This window comes from Delphinus delphis, chromosome 3 (assembly GCF_949987515.2).
Source record: "Delphinus delphis chromosome 3, mDelDel1.2, whole genome shotgun sequence".
Taxonomy (NCBI): domain Eukaryota; kingdom Metazoa; phylum Chordata; class Mammalia; order Artiodactyla; family Delphinidae; genus Delphinus; species Delphinus delphis.
This window is the reverse complement of record NC_082685.1, coordinates 83,016,455-83,040,104: the sequence shown is the minus strand read 5'-3', so window position 1 is coordinate 83,040,104 and position 23,650 is coordinate 83,016,455. Positions and strand designations below refer to the sequence as shown.

Below are 23,650 nucleotides of genomic sequence, written 5' to 3'. Positions count from 1 at the left end.
ATGCAATATCTATCAAAATACCAACGATATTTTTCTTAGAACTACAACAAATAATTCTAAAATTTGTATGAAACCACAAAAGACGCCCAAATGGCCAAAGCAATATTAAGAAAAAAGAACAAAGCTGGAGGTATCATGCTCCCTGACTTCAGTCTATACTACAAAGCTACAATAATCAAAAGAGTGTGCTAATGGCAAAAAAAACCAGACATGTTGATCAATGGAACAGAATATAGAGCTCAGAAAGAAATCTATGCACATATGGTCAATTAGTTTACAACAAAGCAAGCAAAACTATACAATGGAGAAAAGACAGTCTGTTAAAGAAGTGGTATTGGGAAAACTGGACAGGTACATAAAAAAGAATGAAATTAGAACATTTTCTTATACCATATACAAAATAAACTCAAAATGAACTAAAGACCTAAAATGTAAGACTGGAAACCATAAAACTCTTAGAAGAAAACGTAGGCAGTACATTCTTTGATGTAAGTCTTGGCAATATATTTTTGGATTTGTCTCCTCAAACAAGAGAAACAAAAGAAAAAATAAACAAATTGACTGAAATAAACTTAAGTGCTTTTGCACAGTGAAGAAAACCATCAACAAAACAAAAAGACAACCTACTGAATGGGAGAAGATATTGGCAAACAATATGTCTGATAAGGAGTTAATATCCAAAACATACAAAGAGCTCATACAACTCAATATCAAAAAAACAAACAATTAAAAAATGGGCAGAAGACCTGATTAGACATTTTTCCAAAAAAAAAAAATACAGATGGCCAATAGGCACATGAAAAGATATTCAACATCACTAATCAGGGAAATACAAACTGAAACCACAATGAGATATCACCTCACACAGGTCAGAATGGCCATGATCAAAAAGACAACACATTATAAATGTTGCTGAAGATGTGGAGAAAAGGGAAACCTAGCACACTGTTGGTGGGAATGTAAATTGGTACAGCTACTATGGAAAACAGTATGGAGGTTCCTCAAAATATTTAAAGAAGAACTACCATGTGATCCAGCAATTCCATTCTTAAGTATATATCCCAAGAAAACAAAAAAACTGATTCAAAATGATACATGTATTCCAATGTTCATGGCAACATTATTTACAATAGCCAAGAACTGGAAGCAACCTAGGTGTCCATCAATAGATGGATGGATAAAGAAGATGTGATAATATATATATATATATTACTCAGCCATAGAAAAGAATGAAATTTGCCATCTGCAACAACATGGATGGACCTGGAGGGTATTATGCTTAGGGAAGTAAGTCAGACAAAGACAAATACTGTATATTTTCACTTACATATGGAATCTAAAAATTAAACCAAATGAATGACAAGCAAAACAGAAACAGACTCACAGACACAGAGAATAAATTAGTGGTTACCAGTGAGGAGGAGGGGTGGGGAGGGGCAAGACAGGGGAAGGGGATTAAGAGGTATAAACTACTAGGTATAAAACAAATAAGATACAAGGATATAATGCACAGCACAACGAATATGGCCAATAGTTTGTAATAACTTTAAGGAATACAATCTATAAAAATATCGAGTCACTATGTTGTGCACCTGAAGTTAATGTAACACTGTAAATCAACCATACTTCAATAAAAAAGAATGGAATTGAAAAGAAAAAAGAAAAAAAAAGACAAACACAAAAGGAGAGCCAGGAACAGGAAGTACAAACAGAATAGTAAATAGAAAGATGTAGTAATAAACACAAATATATTCTAATGGCATTAAGTGTAAATAGAATGAGCATTCAAATATAAAGTCAATAATTTTCAGGTTAAAATATATTGCTTCTCTAAAGATATATACATGTAAGAATTCAGAGAGCTTGGAATTTTATAAAAGGAAATAGATGCTCCATGCAAATACTAACCAAAAGAACCCTAATAAAATAAAGGTACAGTGGTATACTCATAATAGAAAAGATACACTTTTTATAAAGAAGAACATTTCATAATGATGAGACTATTGTCCCTGAACACAGTAGAATTAAACTAGAAATCAAAAATCATAACTATAACAACAAAATCTCCATATATGTAGCCATTAAGAAACTTCCATAACCAATGGTTCAAAATAGAAGTAATAAGTATCAGTATCAAGAGAATCAAAACTTGTTTTTCAAAAACAAAGTTCATAAACCCTTGGCACGACACACTAAAAGGAGAACAAAAGAAAGAGTATCATGACAGATTCTAAAGATGTTAAAATATCACAGAAGGATACTGTGAGCAACTTTATAAAATATCTTTAAAAATGCAAATGAAATAAATACATTCTTAGGGAGACAAAACAACCAAAACTGATGCAAAGAAAAATAAAGTCTAGGCAGGCATATAACTGAAAAATTCTTCCACAAATTAAAAACCTTTCTGTAAGTATCCATGACCAAATGGCTTCACTTGGGAATTCAAGGAATGAATTAAAATTATTAAGGAAGAAATCATGACAATACTATAAAATTCTTCCAGAGAATAGAAAAAAAAAGAGCGAGATAATCACTTCCAAATTCATTTTAGTAGTTCAGCATAACTTTGACATAAACCCTTACTTTATAAGAAAACATTATAAGAAAAACATTATGGCGGGGTGGTAGTGGTAGAATGAATTGGGAGATTGGGATTGATATATATACACTAATATATATATAAAATAGATAACTAATAAGAACCTGCTGTATAAAAAAATAAAATACAAAAAAAGAAAATAAAGGAACACCTTAAGAAGAATTATTACTTAAGTCCTATATATTTCAAAGATGATTTTAAAAGCATAAATAAATCTTACTGAAGAGTAAAAAAAAATTATGGGTGCAATATCTTAAACAAAATAATATCAAAGTAAATACAGCCATATTAAAAAGATTACTACATCATCAACAAGTGTTTCTCTTCTAGGAATGCAATATTAAACATAAGAAAATCAAACAATGTAATCTACCACAGTATCCATGGGCAAGTTACTTTACCTTTCAAAAAGTTTAACTGTCCTTATTTAAAATTTCAATTTCCTCATCAGTAAAATCAAGACTATAACAACTCATGTATCATACGGGGTTTTTTTGGGGATTAAATAATTAATGCATGTAAAGTGTTTAGCACATGGCACACAGTAAATGCCCAACAAATCTTAGCTATTATTATTAGTGTCTTTTAAAAAATGATAAGTATGAAAGAAGTAACATTTATACTGAACAATGTAGCAGATTAAAATCTCATTTAGGTAGCACTCAATCAGAAAACTCCTACTATGTTAAAAAAAAAAAACAAAACAAAAAACCCAGAACTTAGAGGCTTAACACAACCATTTATTTAGTCCACAGTGCCAAGGTCAGCAATCTGAGCTGGGCACAGGAGAATGTGCCTTCTGCTCTCATTCATGTGTCTATGATCAACTCTTAGGTCAGGTAGGGACCGGCTAGTTTTGGGAGGTGTCCATGGAACAACTAGGATGGCTTGTCTCTCTACCATGTTGTCTCTCATCTTCCACCTGGTTAACTCGGACTTATTTACATATCAGTTACAGGGTGCCAAGAGAACAAGAGAGGGCAGGCACCAATGTGTAAGCATTTTTCAAATCTCTACTTGTATAGCATTAGAATTGTTTAAATTAAGTCACATGGTCAAGCCTAGAATTTGAGTGGGGAAGGAAGGATGGGATATAGGGAGCCTTGAATAAATTGGGGAAAATTACTCTAACAGTGTACCACAAGTTCCAAAGCAGTAATTCATTAAAAAAATATATAGGAAATTGTATACATGATTTTTATCCAACATAAATTACCAAACCATTAAAATCCAATAAGAACAAACAATTTTTTCCCCAAACTGTTTCCTTTACTTAGCATCTCCAGTTTTATCAAACCATCCCTAAGTCTCTAAGACCTTAGCTTGGTAACCAAAACATAGCTTTCAAATTTGATGCCTAATACTGCCCAATCCAAACCTTTTTACCCAACAAGGCAAGGTCAACCAATCACTTTCTCTTAAAGCATTCTTATTTATGTTTGGCTCATGCCATTTCCTTATCTGAAAGATGCTTTCCTTGACCCTCCCTCTTTGAATCATTTCATGTAACTCATCATTTAAGTTTCCAGCTCAAATACTACTTAAAGATAATAGTAATTTATTCCTCATTAATATTAGAAAAAAGTTAGAGAGCAAACATTTATCTGAACTCCCATTTTGTGCTATGAACTTTCATGGGGCCAGCTACATATATAATATTCCATTTGTGTTGTTCCCTATCTTTCTGAAAAATAGGTCTTCTGGATGAAACAGTAAAATTTATTGTGTAAAGGTTATTTTTTGGACAACCTCGCTTCTTCCATAGAATTCACTATGGCAAAAAAGATTTAGTAAGTACTCACATTTGTTTCATATTTTTTACTGTTTTTTGTGAAAATTTTATATAATTTCTCACTTTACATACTCATAGTATCTTAATATTAAATAAGAGAATCAAACTAAATTAAGTGATATTTTACCAACTAGATACTTTATAATTTATCATTTATTTACATTTATATTATATTATTTATATTGTTTAATAATCCAAATATGTCTCTCTCTAGCTAAACTTTATATAAACCACATTTATAATAAGTTATATCTTTTAATCTACCTAATGCAAATTAAACTTATTTTTATGTTAACTATGTACTATGCATAAATTAATATAACTGCTTTTAGAAATTTCTAATTTAGATTTTTCTCTGAGGATAACTTGTCCTCCCCACACATTTACTATTTAAAATGAATGAAAGCATCTCTCAGAAGCCTCACTAAGCACTGAAAACTAATTAGCACATCTAGTGGTTAAGCTTTTGTTTATTCCTTTATTCTCAGTGCTGACTGCTTGAGTAATAAGGTCTTCACTTGGATCTAGCATCTAAAAAATATTTACTATGTCTGATTAACTGACTTATGAATTTCAAATATAATTATCTACAGATATTTACTAAAATTTTGAAGAAAGAAGCTATCTTATACCTAATGACTGGCCTTGAAAACAGGCATATAAATAGAATTCTAATTATAGAAATGACAAATTTGAGTTAGCTTATTTATTTAGTTGCAGTCTAATCCGTTTGAGATACGAAATGGAATATAAAAATAGATACAAAAGCAGATAATAACATAAATAATAACAAATAATGGAAAGAATCATGGAAACAGAAAAAAAAGTAAGACTGGGTGAGATGAACTAATCATCCTCTATTTCTCTCAGAAACTGGTCAAAAATTTGACTCTCATTTTTTAAGCTCCAGCAAGCCATTTATACAAAATCAATAATAATGTTCAGAGAGCACATGAAACTAAGAAGGATTTATTTCCTAAAACCCAGTAAAGAGGATACTGGGTGATATAGTGGTCACCACTATAATACGTACAATAATTTTCTTTGTTTTTCTTTTTTTTTTTCCTGTGCTTCTCACCAAAACCAAGGACAAAGATGAAGCAAGTTGCATGAAAGCAAGTCCATGAAATCCAAAACACTGAAGTGGGCAGCAATCTGATTGTCTTTTTCCATGAAAAAAATATTAGAAATCTAGAGAAAAGGATGGACTGCATATTTTCAGATAGTCCTCCATAAAGATCGTTACTCCAAATCAGACTTAGGTTCAAAAACAAAGAGCTTAAGATTTTGTTTTCTACTAAGGATCTAGAGTGTAGATATTCTGTGTTGCAATAATGGCCCACCCATAAGCTTGGACAATCAATTAAGCAGAGTGAATCATTTTTGCTTTTCTTGTTAACATTAATTCATATCTGTAATTATTATTGGAAAACAGTATATTAAGAGTGTTAGGGGACTTCCCTGGTGGTCCAGTCGTTAAGAATCTGCCTTCCAAAGCAGAGGATGAGCGTTTGACCTCTGGTCAGGAAACTAAGATCCCACATGCTGCGGGGCAACTAAGCACACACGCCACAACTACTGAGCCCACGCACCGCAACTAGAGAGCCCACATGCTGCAAACTACAGAGCCCACATGCTCTGGAGCCCACGTGCCACAACTAGAGAGAAGCCTGCGCACCACCTGAAGAGCCTGTGTGCTGCAACCAAAGAGCCCATGTGCTGCAACTAAGATCTGGATGCAGCCCAAAAAATAAAATAAAATAAATAAATAAAAGAAATAAACATTAAAAAAAAAAAAGAACGTTAGGATAACTGCATCTGTGCAAGCTAGAAAGAACCAGAAACTTTCAGGGACAGAAAAAAGTGTACTTTAGAGTAACAAATTAACCTGGCTCAAAATAAGACACAGAGAAAAAAAATATATTTGATGGAGTTTTGAAATATCATAGGATACCACATGGATAATCACTGGAAAATAATATTTGCATTTTATGAAGAATGGATAGCTAATTTCATAATGATTTCCTTTGAATGTGAATATATATATATATTCAAACAGAGCTAGAAAAACCAAGAATTTGTAAAATACATTTTTAACTTTAAAGAAAAAGACATTAGATTTACTGAGTCCAGATTTGCAATTTATATTGTCTAATGCTGGAAAGAAAAACTTCTAAATAAGTTCACTAAATAATTTATTATCCCCTCTTATCTTTAACTAAAAAATAGGTCGGTATTAACTTTTAAAAATCACGTTCTCAACAGTGAATCACTGATATTCACTGAATATGAATATTCCTTTTTCCTTAGAGACAAAGGACAAATATTTCCTGGTGACAGATGTACCAGTTGATGGCCAGTGTTTTATCTTACCTGGGCAATATTTACTGCATTACAGATTCGCCCATCTTTCTCATGATCCTTTGTTTTCTGTAACATTTGCCATATTGTGTTTCTAAGTCCATCCTGCTCCTTATCTCCTCGAAGTTCCCAAGACATTTTCAGCAGGTTATACACTAAGCCATAGTATGCAGTCCATTTAACTTGATCACCTGTTTAGAAAGAAAGGTTCTTTAGGAAGATATTTTATTCATCTTATTAATGTATGGTTGTGTGAAAAAGAAGAAATTTGATTTTATTAATGTTTTAAAGTTTGAAATTCTGACCTCTGGAATTTTCTTTTTACCATTCACTACTTTTACTCCTTTAATTTTAAAAGATCTCACAGATCGTTTAAAAACTTCTAACAGAGATACGTTCGGTAGATTTCTCCTTTCTGCTCGTGGATGCCATCGAGTAAGCATCGTTGACGTCTCCCCCCACCCCCCACCTCCCGCCTCCACTGCCGTCATGTATAAGTCAGAGTCACCTGAAGAGCCCAAACAGCTGCGGAAGCTCTTCATCGGAGGTTTGAGCTTTGAAACAAACAATGAGAGTCTGAGGAGCCATTTTGAGCAGTGGGGAACGCTCACAGATTGTGTGGTAATGAGGGATCCAAACACCAAATGCTCCAGAGGCTTCGGGTTTGTCACATATGCCACTGTGGAGGAGGTGGATGCAGCCATGAAGGCAAGGCCACACAAAGTGAATGGAAGAGTTGTAGAACCAAAGAGGGCCATCTCAAGAGAAGATTCTCAAAGACCTGGTGCCCACTTAACTGTGAAAAAGATTTTTGTTGGTGGCATTAAAGAAGACACTGAAAAACATCATCTAAGAGATTATTTTGAACAGTATGGGAAAATTGAAGTGATTGAAATCATTACTGATCGAGGCAGTGGCAAAAGAGAAGCTTTGCTTTTGTAACCTTTGATGACCATGACTCTGTAGACAAGATTGTCATTCAGAAATACCACACTGTGAATGGCCACAACTGTGAAGTAAGGAAAGCCCTATCTAAGCAAGAGATGGCTAGTGCCTCATCCAGCCAAAGAGGTCAAAGTGGTTCTGGAAACTTTGGTGGTGGTCATGGAGGTGGTTTTGGTGGGAATGACAACTTTGGTCGTGGAGCAAACTTCAGTGGTCGAGGTGGCTTTGGTGGCAGCCACGGTGGTGGTGGATATAGTGGCAGTGGGGATGGCTATAATGGATTTGGTAATGATGGAAGCAATTTTGGAGGTGGTGGAAGCTACAATGATTTTGGCAGTTACAATAATCAAACTTCAAATTTTGGACCCATGAAAGGAGGCATCTTTGGAGGCAGAAGTTCTGGCCCCTATGGTGGTGGAGGCCAATACTTTGCCAAACCCCGAAACCAAGGTGGCTATGGTGGTTCCAGCAGCAGCAGTAGCTATGGCAGTTGCAGAAGGTTTTGATTACTGCCAGGAAACAAAGCTTAGCAGGAGAGGAGAGCCAGAGAAGTGACAGGGAAGCTACAGGTTACAACAGATTTGTGAACTCAACCAAGCACAGTGGTGGCAGGGCCTAGCTGCTACAAAGAAGACATGTTTTAGACAATACTCATGTGTATGGGCAAAAAAACTCAAGGACTGTATTTGTGACTAATTGTATAACAAGTTATTTTAGTTTCTGTTCTGTGGAAAGTGTAAAGCATTCCAACAAAGGGTTTTAATGTAGTTTTTTTTTCTTTGCACCCATGCTGTTGATTGCTAAATGTAATAGTCTGATCATGACGCTGAATAAATATTTTTTTAAAAAAACCAAAAAACAAAAAAAAACTTCTAATGCTATGAAAAGATGAACTGCACCTAATATTATACCTAATAAATTTAAAAGTTAAAAAGGTAAACTGTGAACTATGTACTATAAACACATTTTTTTTTTTTTGGCAGTACGCGGGCCTCTCACTGTTGTGGCCTCTCCCGTTGTGGAGCACAGGCTCCAGACGCGCAGGCTCAGTGGCCATGGCTCATGGGTCCAGCCGCTCCACGGCATGTGGGATCTTCCCGGACCAGGGCACGAACCCATGTCCCCTGCATCGGCAGGTGGACTCTTAACCACTGTGCCACCAGGGAAGCCCTATAAACACATTTTTGGAATTCAAGTAAAGAGGAATTTATTCAAGGAAGTATGAACAGTTAGACCACCATGGTGAATTTTTACAATAAATCAGAGAAACAGGAGAAAAATCACTGGCTGTTATAAAAATGATCAAGCTCTATGAAATATGGCATTTGAACCAAGAAGAAAGCTTTGAAAATAATGTAAAAAGCAGACAGAAATTACTGATATAATTATAAGCTGGAAGTTTTTTTAAATAATAGAGAAATAAGTCGAATGAAATAGGGGAAAGGGAGTAATGAATTCGGAGTATTTCTTTAAGTTTAATATACTTGTCCTTCTAAAAATTATATACCAATTAGCAATTTAAATAAGTTATCAAGTTCCACTTTCAAAATATTCATTTCCCCTACAGAAAAGAGAAGAAGTTTCTCTTTACTCTTTATCTTAATTATTTCTCACTAGATGACATATTGCTATGCAATACTATTCAAGAAACAAGATTCTCATTTAGTTAGTGATGGGATAAATAAATTAATGCAGGTCTCAAAGGGTATATGAGCTTAAGTTAGCTAAAGAGCAACATGAGGGTACTGAGTATATGTGAAGCAAGTAAGAGGAGCAAGAGGAAGAGAAGTTTCAGAAAGGAAGATGGAGGGTATCCTGGTGAGAGCTAGTGTGACACTGAATTCATCAATGCCCCTCTTGAATAAAGTTATAAGCACAATCTGAAAAGTCACAGTCTTCAACTTTTCCTAATTCAATCTGGATTTAGTAATCCAGGCTAATAATAATTATCATTGTTACGATAACTAGAATAGTTGGGAGTACCTACGATGTGCCATATTCTAGTTACTCCTCACTGCAATCCTGCTATGAAGACTATATCATACTTAGAATAATAGAAGGGAACATAAGAGCTTCAACTTGGTTAGAAATTTCCCTAGCAACACACCGCTGATGAGTGAGAGAGGCAGGTGAAGGTTGGGATAATCTTATCCCATGAAGCACAGCCTCTCCAATTCAGACAAGTACTTTTCCTTCCAATCCTGCCCTCTATTCCATTCATAGGAAAGGAAGATAGACTAGAAGGTGGAAGGAGGATGCAGGAGAGAATGTACACAGCTTAGAAATGGGAGGAGGAACGCGTGTGTCCAGCTTCCACTCTTTCTATCTAAAGTTGATAAAGTAAAAGCTGCAAATATGAGGCTACAGTTAAACAGCAAATTCTTTTGAAAATATAATTTTCCCCTCATAAAAATTTTACCAGTAAAATTCGGTGTATTGCAATAGTTGAAATTATATATAGGAAGTGATGTCAGCAAGACGGTGGACTAGGAAGTCCCCAGGCTTCATCCTCTCACAGTAACAACAACTTGGCAGACATCCATGAACAAAACTGCCTTTTGGGAGACCTTGGAACCCAGGTTAATAGGTTGTAAAACACCAATGGAACCCAAGACTCAGGAGGGCCACTTCAAGAAGGCAGGCTGGACTCAGGTGGCTGGCCTTTCAACAGTGGTCCAGCTGTGGACCTAGTAGCACCCCTGTCCCCCCATGAACTTAGCTTCTTCTCTGCTTGTCCATGGTCCTGCCACCAGTCTCATCCACCAAAGGACTCAGGAGGACCCATGCCAGTTGTGCCCTGAGTAACAGATCCACTGACTGAGGACCTGACTGTGGACCCTGAAGCACTGTGACCTGGTTCCAGCCTCACTCTACCATGGTCCAGAGGCAGTTCTGCACACCGAGGAACCCACCCATGGACCTAGCAGGAGAATGCTCAGGACCCTGGGGGGAGCCAAATGCATTTGTACCCCTGGTAAGCCCTGAGACCTGCAGACACAGCAGTGGTCCTGTGACCAGGCTCCAGCCCTGCTCCACCACTGTCCCAGAGGTGCTCCCATCTGCTCAGGGACCCACAGGAACCATCCCCACTCAGGCTCCCCGGTAACAGGCCCACTTACCCCAAGCAGAGAGGGAGCTATAAGAAGACAGGAGGATAGGGAGGATCTCAAATGGAGCTAAGGTGGAGAGTTCATATTAGAAAGGTATAAGGTAAAATAACTAAAGATAAATTAGGTCAGATTAACTGGTAGATATTTGAGCAAAAGAGTAATGCTATATCTGCTCAATGAAATGTTATGTCTATTCAAGTAAAAAACTGGGAAACCAATATGGAAGTTTTATGAGGTAAGCCAGGGCTTTACTGTGATGAGCAGCAGGAGATTGGAGAGTAAAGGACAAAGCTAAGACATTGCTGAGCAGATCTCACAAGACTTCTTTGCTATGGAGGAGGAAGATGGAGTGAAGTGATAAGGACAAGTGCACGTTCAAGCTCAGGAAACTGAAACAATAATGAAATCACTTGCAGAAATGAGATTATATAGAAAAGCCAGTTTGGGGAGAAAGGAGATAAATAAATATGGTATGATGATGGGTAAGGGGAATCTGATATTCAGCTTTTTGTAAAAACAGAGCTATAATTCAAGTAAAATAGCAGAATTGAAATTATGGATTTGTGAGTCATTAGCAGAAAAATAAGGCCTGAACTCAATATGAGTAGAGAAACAACTATGAGTTTTTAATGAATAATTCTGGAATTGCAAACCTCAGAAATACAAAAGCAGTTTTTGAACAGTATGATAAATAAAACATACTGTGGATTTTAACCCATTTATAAATTTATTTCTTATTTCTAAACTCCCAACTCTTTACATTAAAAAGAATGATTGACAAAAGTACATACAAATTACCTTCCTTCATGTATTTTAAATGATTGTTTTTTGAGGAACAATATTTTAGAACCCTACAATCACCGAACTGAATATGGTTTGTTTTTAGAATACACAAGACCAGTAGACCAGTCATGAAACCATAAAATATATTCCGATAACTGTGCTCTCAAAACTCAATTTTTAAATGCCATTGATGACTTTAAAAGAAAGCTGTTCACCTGTTGATTTAAACTACAGTGAAGTGTTGCTTATAGATATTTGTAGGGAGAATCTATTACATCCAATTGACTGACAGTTAATGAAGAAAAAAATTCTTATAAAGACAGATTGGATGTGTTACAACTGTCATAAAAAGTAGAATGTGCTCTCATATGCATGTCAACACACTTGCTGAGAAGCATGTCCGCTCTGAAACTTCTCATCCAAGGACCAGACTGTAACATAAGGCACTTTTCTGTTCTGCTTTGAGTGACCCTGTGGCAGCTATCAAAGATGTTACTTTAAATGTACTGAGAAAAAATGTGTCTCCGTCTGCAGCTAAGAAATAACAAAACTGAAGCAAAACAGAATTCCTAATAAACCTTAAAAATTTATTAAATTATACCATTTGAAAACAAATACTTTATGATCCTTTCTCTGTAGAAATGTTTTATTTTAGCGTTTGAACTATTTGGAAGCCGTTAATTGACAGCCTAGATACTTATATTTCACATATTCAATGAACAAAAAATATGAATATTTCTACTTATATGGATGATTATAAATGAACACAGCTTTTACAATTTTGACAAATATAACTTGGCACCACAGAATCGAATGTATCACTGAAAGGTAATCTGAATGCAAGGTGTAGTTTAAAACATTATCTTTATGAAATGCCATGTAGTGTGGAGGAACTAGCTCAATGTCAAGAAATCAAGAGAACTATTCAGTAAGCCAGCCATTCGTTTAATAAATATTTACTGAGTCAATGCTATGTGCCAACCACTGTTCTATGTACCAAAGAAAAAGACAATGTTACTGCTCTATGGACACTTAATTCTAGGGGAGAAAGACAGATATTAAGAAAGTGAACTTGAAAATATCATTACAAAAATAATAGAAAATGATAATGTGACCAACAATGACTAGGAAAAGAAAACCACTACAGACAGAGTGAAAGAAAGACCTCCATGAGGACATTGTATTCAAGCTAAAATCTGATGGATTAAAAAAAAAAAAAAAAGCTAAACATGTAAGGAGCTGGGGAGAAGTGTTCTCAGCAGAAGAGATGGAAAATGCAAAGGCTATGAACCTAGAATAGCTTGAAAGTTTACAGAAACAGAAGAAAGGATAGAATGGATGGAGTACAAGACACCAGGGTGTCCTTGGGACAAGATGAGATCAGGTAGGCATGCCCTTTGCAGAGGCAAACTCTCAATGATCATGGCCAATTTGTAAGCCATGGAAAGGAGTTTGGATTTTATTCTTAGTGTAATAAAAAGCTAACAGAGCATTTAAATACAGAAGGGAACTGACCCGTTTTATGTTTTAAAAAAATCTTTTTGGCTTCTTCATGGAGAGGGGGACTATAAGGAAGACAGGAAGATTTTTAGTTTTTTGCAGTTAATCTATAAGAAGAGTGATGATTGCATAGACTTCAGATTTGTACAGTAAACTTGTACAATGGTCTATACCCCTGGCTTCTGGGAGGTCACCTCTAATGCCTTGGAATGTCCTGTCAGATAAGAATGTTCTTATTAACCTGGGAGCCATGGGTTGTGATTACCAATTTGCCTTTGAAAGGGCCAGAGACTGGGGTCAGGCATATGTATGTGACTGAAGCCCAATAAAAATTCTGGATACCAAAGCTTAGTGACTTTCCATAGGTGACAATACTCTATGCAAATTGTCATACATTGTTTCTTGGAGAAGTAAATGCTTTCCACACAACTCCACTGGGAGAGGACAGTGGATAGCTCTCTGTTTGGAACTCTCCTGAACTCTGCCCTGTGCACCTCTTCTTGGCTGATTTTAATCCTTTCACTGTAAGAAACCATACTCACGAGTAAAATGGCTTTGCTGAGTTCTGTGAATTCTTCCACAAATTATGAAACATGAGGGTTGTCCTGGCGGTCCCGAAACTCGCAAGTAGTTTCAGAAGTGAGGGTGGTCTTGGGGACTCCTGAACTTCACAGGAGTCAAAAATAGAGATAGAGATATGTAGAAAATTTGGGGATATATTTTGGATGTATAGTAGAATAAATAGGAATTCGAGGGTACTCTTTGTTTTCAGAACGTTCTACTATAATAATTATAATGATATATCTATCACTATACACACAAATACACACATAATATTTAAATACCGATCATAAGTAAGGACAGAGACAAGAAGGCAAAGTAGAAGGACATGAGCTCATCTTACAAAAACATCAAAACCACAACTAACTGCTGAACAAACATCGACAAAAAAAAAAAAAAGAAAAAATGCTGGAACCTACCAAAAAACAGATATCCTACATCCAAAGACAAAGAAGAAGCCACAACAACTTGATAGGAGGAGTGCAATAACAATCAAATTAAACCCCATACCATTAGGTGGGCAACCCACTAACTGGAAAATAATTATACCACAGAAGTTCTCCCACAGGAGTGACAGTTCTTAGCCTCACATCACGCTCCCCAGCCTGGGGGTCTGGTATGGGAGGAAAAGGAGCCTTCAGAGAATCTGACTTTGAAGGCCAGAAGGGTTTGATCTCAGGAATTCCACAGGACTGTGGGAAACAGAAAATCTACTCTTGGAGGGCACACACAAGGTCTCATGTGCACCAGGAGCCAGGGAAAGAAGCAGTGACCTCATAAGAGTCTGGGACAGACCTACGTACTAGTATTGGAGGGTCTCCTGCAGAGGTGGGGGGCAGCTGTGGCTCATTGTGGGGAAAAAGACACTGGTGGCAGTAGTTCTGGGGAGTACACATTGGTGTGAGCCCTCCTGGAGGTCATCATTTTATCATCAAGACCTGGGCTCACCCAACAGCTGTAGGCTCCAGTGCTGGGACACCTCAGGACAAACAGCCAACATGGCAGGAACACAGCCCACTCATCAGGAGACAGGCTACTTACAGTCTTCCTGAGAACACAGCTGTCCAGTAAACACAACCCTTAACACAGCCATGCCCACCAGAGGGACCCAGCTCCACCCACCAGTGGGCAGGGACCAGCCTCTCCCACCAGGAAGGCTGCACAAGCCTCTTAGACAGACTCATCCACCAAGAGGCAGACAGCAGAAGCAAGAAGAACTAAAACCCTTTAGCCTGCTGAATGGAAACTGCGATCACAAAGTCAGACAAAATGAGATGGCAGAGGAATATGTCCCAGATGAAGGAATAAGATAAAATGCCACAAGAACAACTAAGTGAAGGGGAGATAGGCAATCTACTGAAGAAAGAATTCAGAGTAGTAATAGTGAAGATGATCCAGGACCTCGGAAAAAGAATGGAGGCAAAGATTGAGAGGATGCAAGAAATGTTTAACAAAAACCTAGAAGCGCTAAAGAACAAGCAAACAGAGATAAACAATACACTAAATGAAATGAAAAATACACTAGAAAGAATCAATAGCAGAATAACTGAGGCAGAAGAACAGATATGTGTGCTGGAAGACAGAATGGTGGAAATCACTGCCACAGAACAAAGAAAAAAGAATGAAAAGAAATGAGGACAGCATAAGAGACCTCTGGGACAACATTAAATGCACCAACATTTGCATTACAGGGGTCTCAGAAGAAGAGAGAGAAAAAAAACCCTGAGAAAATATTTGAAGAGATAATAGCTGAAAATTTCCCTATCATGGGAAAGGAAACAATCACCCAAGTCCAGGAAGTGCAGAGAGTCCCAGGCAGGATAAACCCAAGGAGGAACATTATGAGACACATTATAATCAAACTGGCAAAAATTAAAGACAAAGAAAAAATATTAAAAGCAGCAAGGGCAAAGAAACAAATAACATACTAGGGAATTCCCATAAGGTTACCAGCTAATTTCTCAACAGAACCTCTGCAGGACAGAAGGGAGTAGCATGATGTATTTGGAATGATGAAAGGGGAAAACCTACAACCAAGAATACTCTACCCAGAAAGGCTCTCATTCAGATTCAATGGAGAAATCAAAACTTTACAGACAAGCAAAAGCTAAAAGAATTCAGTACCACCCAACCAGCTTTGCAACAAATGCTAAAGAAACTTCTCTAGGCAGAAAAGAAAAAGCCACAACTAGAAAGAAGAAAATTACGAATGAAAAAGCTCACTGGTAAAGGCAAACATACAGTAAAGGTAGGAAATCATCTACACACAAATATAATATCAAAACCAGGAATTGTGAGGAGAGTACCAATGTAGGATACTGGAAATGCATTAGAAATTAACAGACCAGAAACTTAGAATGATCTTGTTTATATATAGATTGCTGTATCAAAACCTCATGGTAAGAGTGAACCAAAAATCTACAATAGATACACACACCAATAAAGTTAGTCATGAAATCAGAAGACAAGAGAACAAAGGAGGAAGGGAAGGAAAAAAGACCTACAAAAACAAATCTAAAACAACTAACAAAATGGCAATAAGAACATATATATTGATAATAAACTTAAACGGATTAAATTCTCCAACCAAAAGACATAGACTAGCTGAATGGATACAAAAACAAGACCTATATATATGCTGTTTACAAGAGACCGACTTCAGATCTAGAGACACATACAGACTGAGAGTCAGGGGATGGAGAAAGGTATTCCATGCAAATGGAAATCAAAAGAAAGCTAGAGTAGAAATACTCGTATCAGAAAAAATAGACTTCAAGAATATGACTGTTACAAGAACAAAGAAGGACACTGCATAATGATCAATCCAAGAAGATATAACAATTGTAAATATATACGCACCCGACATAAGAGCACCTCAATATATAAGGCAAATACTAACAGCCATAAAAGGAGAAATTGACAGTAACACTATAATAGTGGGGGACTTTAACACCTCACTTTTGTCAATTGACAGATCATACAGACAGAAAATCAGTAAGGAAATACAGGCCTTAAATGACACATTAGACCAAATGGACCTAATTGATATTTATGGAGCCAAGCCTTCCATCCCAAAGCAGCAGAATACATATTCTTTTCAAGGGCACATGGAACATTCTCCAGGAGTGATCACATGCTGGGCCACAAATCGAGCCTTGGTAAATTTAAGAAAATTGAAATCATATCAAGCACCTTTTCCAACCACAATGCTATGAGATTAGAAATCAACTACAAGAAAAAAAAACTGTAAAAAACATAAACATATGGAGGTTAAACAATATGTTACTAAACAACCAATTGATCACTGATGAAATGAAAGAGGAAATCAGAAAATACCTAGAGACAAGGGAAAACAAAAGCACGATGATCCAAAACCTATGGGACGCAGCAAGAGCAGTTCTAAGAGGGAATTTTATAACAATAAAATCTTACCTCAGGAAACAGGAAAAATCTCAAATAAACAACCTAACCTTACACCTAAAGCAACTAGAGAAAGAAGAACAAACAAAACCCAAAGTTAGTAGAAGGAAAGAAATCATAAAGATCAGAGGAAAAATAAATGAAATAGAGATAAAGAAAACAATAGATCAATGAAACTAAAAGCTGGTTCTTGGAAAAGATAAACAAAATGGATAAACCTTTAACCAGACTCATCAAGAAAAAAAGGGAGAGGACTCAAATTAATAAAATTAGAAATGAAAAAGGAGAAGTTACAACAGACACCACAAAAATACAAAGGATCATGAGAGATCCTACTACAAGCAACAATATGCCAAGAAAATGGACAACCTAGAAGAAATGGACAAATTCCTAGAAAGGTGTAACCTTCCAAGGCTGAGCCACGAAGAAATTACTAGAAAGGTATAACCTTCCAAGGCTGAGCCAGGAAGAAATGAACAGACAAATCACAAGTACTGAAAATGAAACAGTGATTAAAAACTCCCAACAAACAAAAGTTTACAAACAGATGGGTTCACAGGTGAATTCTATCAAACATTTAGAAAAGAATTAATATCTATCCTTCTGAAACTCTTCTAAAAAATTCCAGAGGAAGGAATACTCCCAAACTCATTCTATGAGGCCACCATCACCCTGATACCAAAACCAGACAAAGATACCACACACAAAAAAAGAAAATTACAGGCCAGTATCACTAATGAACGTAAGATGCAAAAATCCTCAGCAAAATACAAGCAATCCAACTCCAACAATACATAAAAAGGATCATATAACATGATCAAGTGGGATTTATCCCAGGGATGCAAGGATTCTCCAATATGTGCAAATCAATCAATGTGATACACCACATCAACAAATTAAATAAAAACCATATGATCTCAATAGATGCAGAAGATGCTTTTGATAAAATTCAACACCCATTTACAATAAAAACTCTCCAGAAAGTAGGCATAAAAGGAACTTACCTCAATGTAATAAAGGCCATATATGACAAACCCACAGCTAATATCATCTTCAATGGTGAAAAGCTGAAAGCTTTCTCTCTAAGATCAGGAACAATACAAGGATGCCCACTCTCAACATTTTTATGTAACACAGTTGGAAGTCCTATCCACAGCAATCAGAGAAGAAAAATAAGAGGGATCCAAATTGGAAAAGAAGAAGTAAAACTGTCTTCAAATGACATGATACTATATAAAGAAAATCCTAAAGATGCTGTCAGTAATCTATTGATACTAGAGCTTATTGATGAATTCAGTAAAGTTGCAGGATACAATATTAATACACAAAATTAATACACAGTACATTTCTATACACTAACAATGAAATCAGAAGGCAAAATTAAACAATCCCATTTAGAAATTAGAGAAACAGTCACATCAGAAAAAATAAAATACCAGGAATAAACCTACCTAAGGAGACAAAAGACCTGTACTCCGAAAACTATAAGACACTGATAAAAGAAACTGAAGATAATACAGATGAAAAGGTATACCATGTTCTTGGATTAGAAGAATCAATACTGTCAAAATGACTATACTACCAAAGGCAATCTACAGATTCAATACAATCCCTATCAAATTACCAATGGCATTTTTCACAGAAGTAGAACAAAAAAATTTTTAATTTGTATGGAGATTAAAAAAATGCTGAATAGCCAAAGCAATCTCGAGAAAGAAAAATGGAGCTGGAGGAATTAGGCTCCCTGACTTTGGACTATACTACAAAGCTACAGTCATCAAAACAGTATGGTACTGGAACAAAAACAGAAATATAGATCAATGGAACAGGACAGAAAGCCCAGAAATAAACTCATGCACCTATGGTCAATTAATCTACAATAAAGGAGGCAAAAATATAAAATGTAGTAAAGACAGTCTCTTCAATAAATGGTGCTGGGAAAACTGGACAGCTACATTTAAAAAAAGTAAAATTAAAACATCCTTTAACACCATATACAAAAATAAGCTCAAAATGGTTAAAGACCTAAATGTAAGATCACATACTTTAAAACTCTTAGAGGAAAATATAGGCAGAACACTCTTTAACATAAATTGCAGCAGTATCTTTTTCAATCCGTCTCCCAGACTAATGGAAATAAAAAGAAACATAAACAAATGGGACCTGATTAAACTCAAAAGCATTTGCACAGCAAAAGAAACCATAAACAAAATGACAAGACAACCCACAGAATGGGAGAAAATATTTTCAAATGATGCAACTGACAAGGGATTAATCTCCAAAATATATAAACAGCTCATGTAATCTAAAAAACTAAAAATAAAAATAGAGCTACCGTATGATCCTGCAATCCCATTCCTGGGCACATAGCTGGAGAAAAACATGGTTTGAAAGGATACATGCACCCCAATGTTCATTACAGAACTGTTTACAATAGCCAAGACATGGAAGCACCCTAAATGTCCATCAACAGATGAATGGATAAAGAAGATGTGGTACATATATACAATGGAATATTACTCAGCTATTAAAAAGAATGATATGCCATTTGCAGCAACATGGATAGACCTGGAGATTATCATACTAAGTGAAGTAAGACAGAGAAAGACAAATATCATATGATATGACTTATATGTGGAATCTAAAAAAAATGATACAAATGAACTTATTTACAAAACAGAAACAGACTCACAGAATGAACTTATGGTTACTGGGGGAAGAGCAGGGTGGAGGGATAGATTGGGAGTTTGGAACTGACATGTACACACTGCTATATTTAAACAGATAATCAACAAAGATCTACTGTATAGCACAGGGAACTCTGCTCAGTATTCTGTAATAACCTAAATGGGAAAAGAACTTTAAAAAGAATAGATAAATGTATATGTATAATTGAATCACTTTGCTGTACACCTGAAAGTAATACAACAATTTTAATCAACTATACTCCAATATAAAATAAAAATTTAAAAAAATGTATAAGTGACCTATAAGCACGGAGGCTGTAATACAACATGGAATAATAGAAAGTCAGGATGTATTTAATTGTGCATGTTCTGCAGCACATCTACCACAAGTCCCTCAAGTAATAAACGGGAAAACCAGTTTATAATAAATATTGATCAGAGAGTTACTTTGTATAATCATATTTGATCATTATACATTTTAAACCAGTATCCACCAGAATAAAGCAAAGAGAACCGAAGTATTACTAATATGCCCTTTTCTGTTGCAGGTATGACAGAAAACATAAAGCAAAAGCAAAAGTCAGCTGATTCTTTTATTAACGTATGACAGTTAATTGAAATGTAATGGCAAGTAGGATGCCATAATGTCGACAAATATTTAAGGAACTTATTAGAACCTGTCTTCCTTAAATTTTATGATATTTTTCCATAGTCAATTATGGAAATCTTTTAATTAAAAATAATTATCTGCTGGAGTTACAACTGGGAACCAAAGGAGAAAGTAATTTATCTGCTTTCCAAGAACATCAATTATTCATATAAATAAAGAAATATCAGATTTCTGATTCTTGGAATCATTTTAAATTTCATTAAACTACATTAATACCACCGAGATATATAGACTATCTCTATGGAAGTAGTTAATCCTCATAGATTTTTGTATCTGAAGAAACAAAACAAGAAAAAGAAAATAACAAAGATCTTTTTGGAAATTAAGAAAGCAATAAAGACAATGTTTATAAGCATATTACATGCAAAAACTCTTTTAGAATCCATAATCTTGAGGAAACTAAAATTCTGAGACATAAATCAAGTTGCCTAACGTCATCCAGAACTTGACAACTAAGCTGAGTCACCCCAAATTTCTGACACCAAGTCCAGTCCAGTGAACATTTATTCATCTACAACTGAACAATTTTGGTGCTGTTTTCCCTCCTCTTCTTACCTAAATCTCTCACCCTTCACCCCATATGGGGACCTTCTATTATTCCTTCCAGTAAGTAGCTACTTCAGATATCTTTAATGAAATAACTATTCACCCAAAACCTTAAGAAACACCTGGACCAAACACAGAAATAATGTGTCAGACTAAATCAGAGATTTCTGTACCCATGAACATATTATCAGGTTACACTTGATGGATGTGAGAGGTGAAGAAGAAAGTGACGCTAGAGAATTAGTATTCATTTCTGGACCAGATTAAATGACAGGAAAAAAACCAATCTGAAGTAGTCTAGAGGATCTTAATGTAATTCTGGCTTGTATAACAAAGGAAGTTACAAGTACCTAGTAAGTTATTTTTGTGAATGTATGCACATTTGCTTCTTAATTAATTTGGAAAGGGAGCCAAAATCTTATTTCTTTCTCCTCTGTTAAGATATATTATTTCAAAAACTGATTTTTAAGACGCCGCTTTAGAATATACTTCAGCACCATGAACACTTTTGGAAATACTGCAGGATTTCTAGCACATGTGTCTTTTGCCACTATGTTCAGCTACAGATGGATTTTAGACCACTGGATCAAAATGGATACATCTTTGTATTTATGATTAAAAAATGTGAAGGATGTTTCCATGAGCTTCTTAGCACCTTTATTTGGATAGGAAAAGACTTCTACATGGTCAAAAGCTTTTGACTGAAAAGTCTATCTTGTGTTTTAACCTGTCACAATCAAAAGGAACAGCAGCAACTATACCAGGGAATAAAGAGAATGTGATAGTAGGAATCTTTTAGTTTAAACATATACAGAACTAAATGAAGATTCATTTGTAGCAATGAAAGCAAAACTTCCTGAGAAGAGTAGCAATACTTTTTAACTTTCAAAAATTATGATAATGCTTTATCCTGTTTATTTGGGGTTTTATGAAGATTCTCATGTAAATTTAGAGGTTGAGGTCTCACCTCCACAATTAATAACTATTTTCTATGGTCCCTACAGATTAAGCTTTGATTGTAGGAGGCAGTGTTGATGAGGAAGAAAATGGTTAGCTTTCTCCATGTTTATTGGGTGTAATCAAAAATTATAGCTCCTATCTGAGGTTTGCAAAATGGAAGTACAAGTGGGCAGCCTCGGAATATTTGACCACAGGGACCCTTCGTCCTGTACCTCATATTTCAAACTTCCAGTTCTTCTCACACATTTGGGGCAGAAACTATTTCCTCTCCTGCAGCAGCTCGGCCAATGGCTGTAGTAAATGGAGAGGAGGAAAGAGTGCCCACAGCAGTTCCTCACCCCATTCTGTTCAGTCTCTGAGGTCCCAGGCTCAGGGCCAATTTCCTGGCAGCATGTCCAGTTCTAAACCCTACTCACTCCCACCATGAAGTACTAATGTAAAAAAAGAAAGAGGAAAGTATCCTGCTGCATCCTAGAGATTTGGCCAAGTGATTTCAGACTGGACGGTACAGACATTTGCTCAGAGAATTTTTCTAGCTTTAGGAAACTATGTTTGATGGTCCAGACTATGGATTTACAGGCTAATCACAAGGGAAGGTGGTCAGTGAAGAGAAAGAAATACAGTCAAGTTCAGATTTAGTGTTGGTCCAAATGTGGCCATCTAACAAGTTCTGAAACCACTGAAAACCGAGGATGGCAACAATAATAACAAGTGATATCTCTTTTTATTATCTCTATTTCATATATGTATATATATGTTTCCAAACTTTTACTTGGATTTTTAACTTTTTCGCATTTTTCTGCACATATGTTGTACATTTTTATGTAGTTATCTTCCAATCATGACTTTTATGATTTTTCTGTTGTTTATGTAACGTTTTCCTGCTTTACAGTTATAGAAGGACTATGCTATATTTTCTCCTAGTTATTTTAAAGGTTTTAATTCATGTGAAAATTATTTTTTGAACTTATGTGTTGTTATGGTGTGTCGTACTTAACTAACTTTTAAGAAGCCAACTGTAAATTATTTATCAAAACATAATTTGTTGATAATCCATTCTTTCCCACCTTAGCAAATGTCAGCATGGTACAGCCACTATGGAGAACAGTATGGAGGTTCCTTAAGAAACTAAAAATAGAGCTATCATATGATCCAGCAATCCCACTCCTGGGCATATATCCAGAGGAAAAACATGGTTCAAAAGGATACATGCACCCCAATATTCACTGCAGCTTTGTTTATAATAGCCAAGATATGGAAGCAACCTAAATGTCCATCAACAGGTGAATGGATAAAGATGTGGTACATGTATACAATGGAATATTACTCAGCCATTAAAAAGTTTTGTATAACTGAATCACTTTGCTATACACCTGAAACTATCACAACATTGTTAACCAACTATCCTTCAATATAAAATAAGTTTTAAAAACAATTAAAACAGCAAAATAAAATATGGCATTGAAAATGGTAAAAAAATGTCAGCATAGACATCATATTTACACACACACACACACACACACACACACACACACTTACCCAAATGTATACCAAGATTTTTTTACATCCAAAACATTCTTGATATGAATCGGACACAGATAGCCAAAAGCCAGAGATGCTTAGCAATGATTCCATTAAAGATAGAGCACAGCAGCACAAAACTGTCCAACAAGGAAAGACTTTCACATCTTATTGGTAGACCTGGTTAGCAAA

At 35.7% G+C, this 23,650-nt stretch overlaps 1 protein-coding gene and 1 pseudogene across 1 annotated transcript in view; one reads left to right on the top strand and one right to left on the bottom strand.

The window, feature by feature from the left end:
• The window catches only part of TMEM232 (transmembrane protein 232), a 378,932-nt gene that overhangs the window by 157,300 nt on the left and 197,982 nt on the right, over positions 1-23,650 (bottom strand). Inside the window, 1 exon segment of the mRNA XM_060007168.1 lies at positions 6,768-6,946. Within this exon segment, the coding sequence (XP_059863151.1) occupies positions 6,768-6,946 (179 nt within the window).
• On the top strand, positions 7,245-8,399 carry LOC132422147 (heterogeneous nuclear ribonucleoprotein A1-like; annotated as a pseudogene).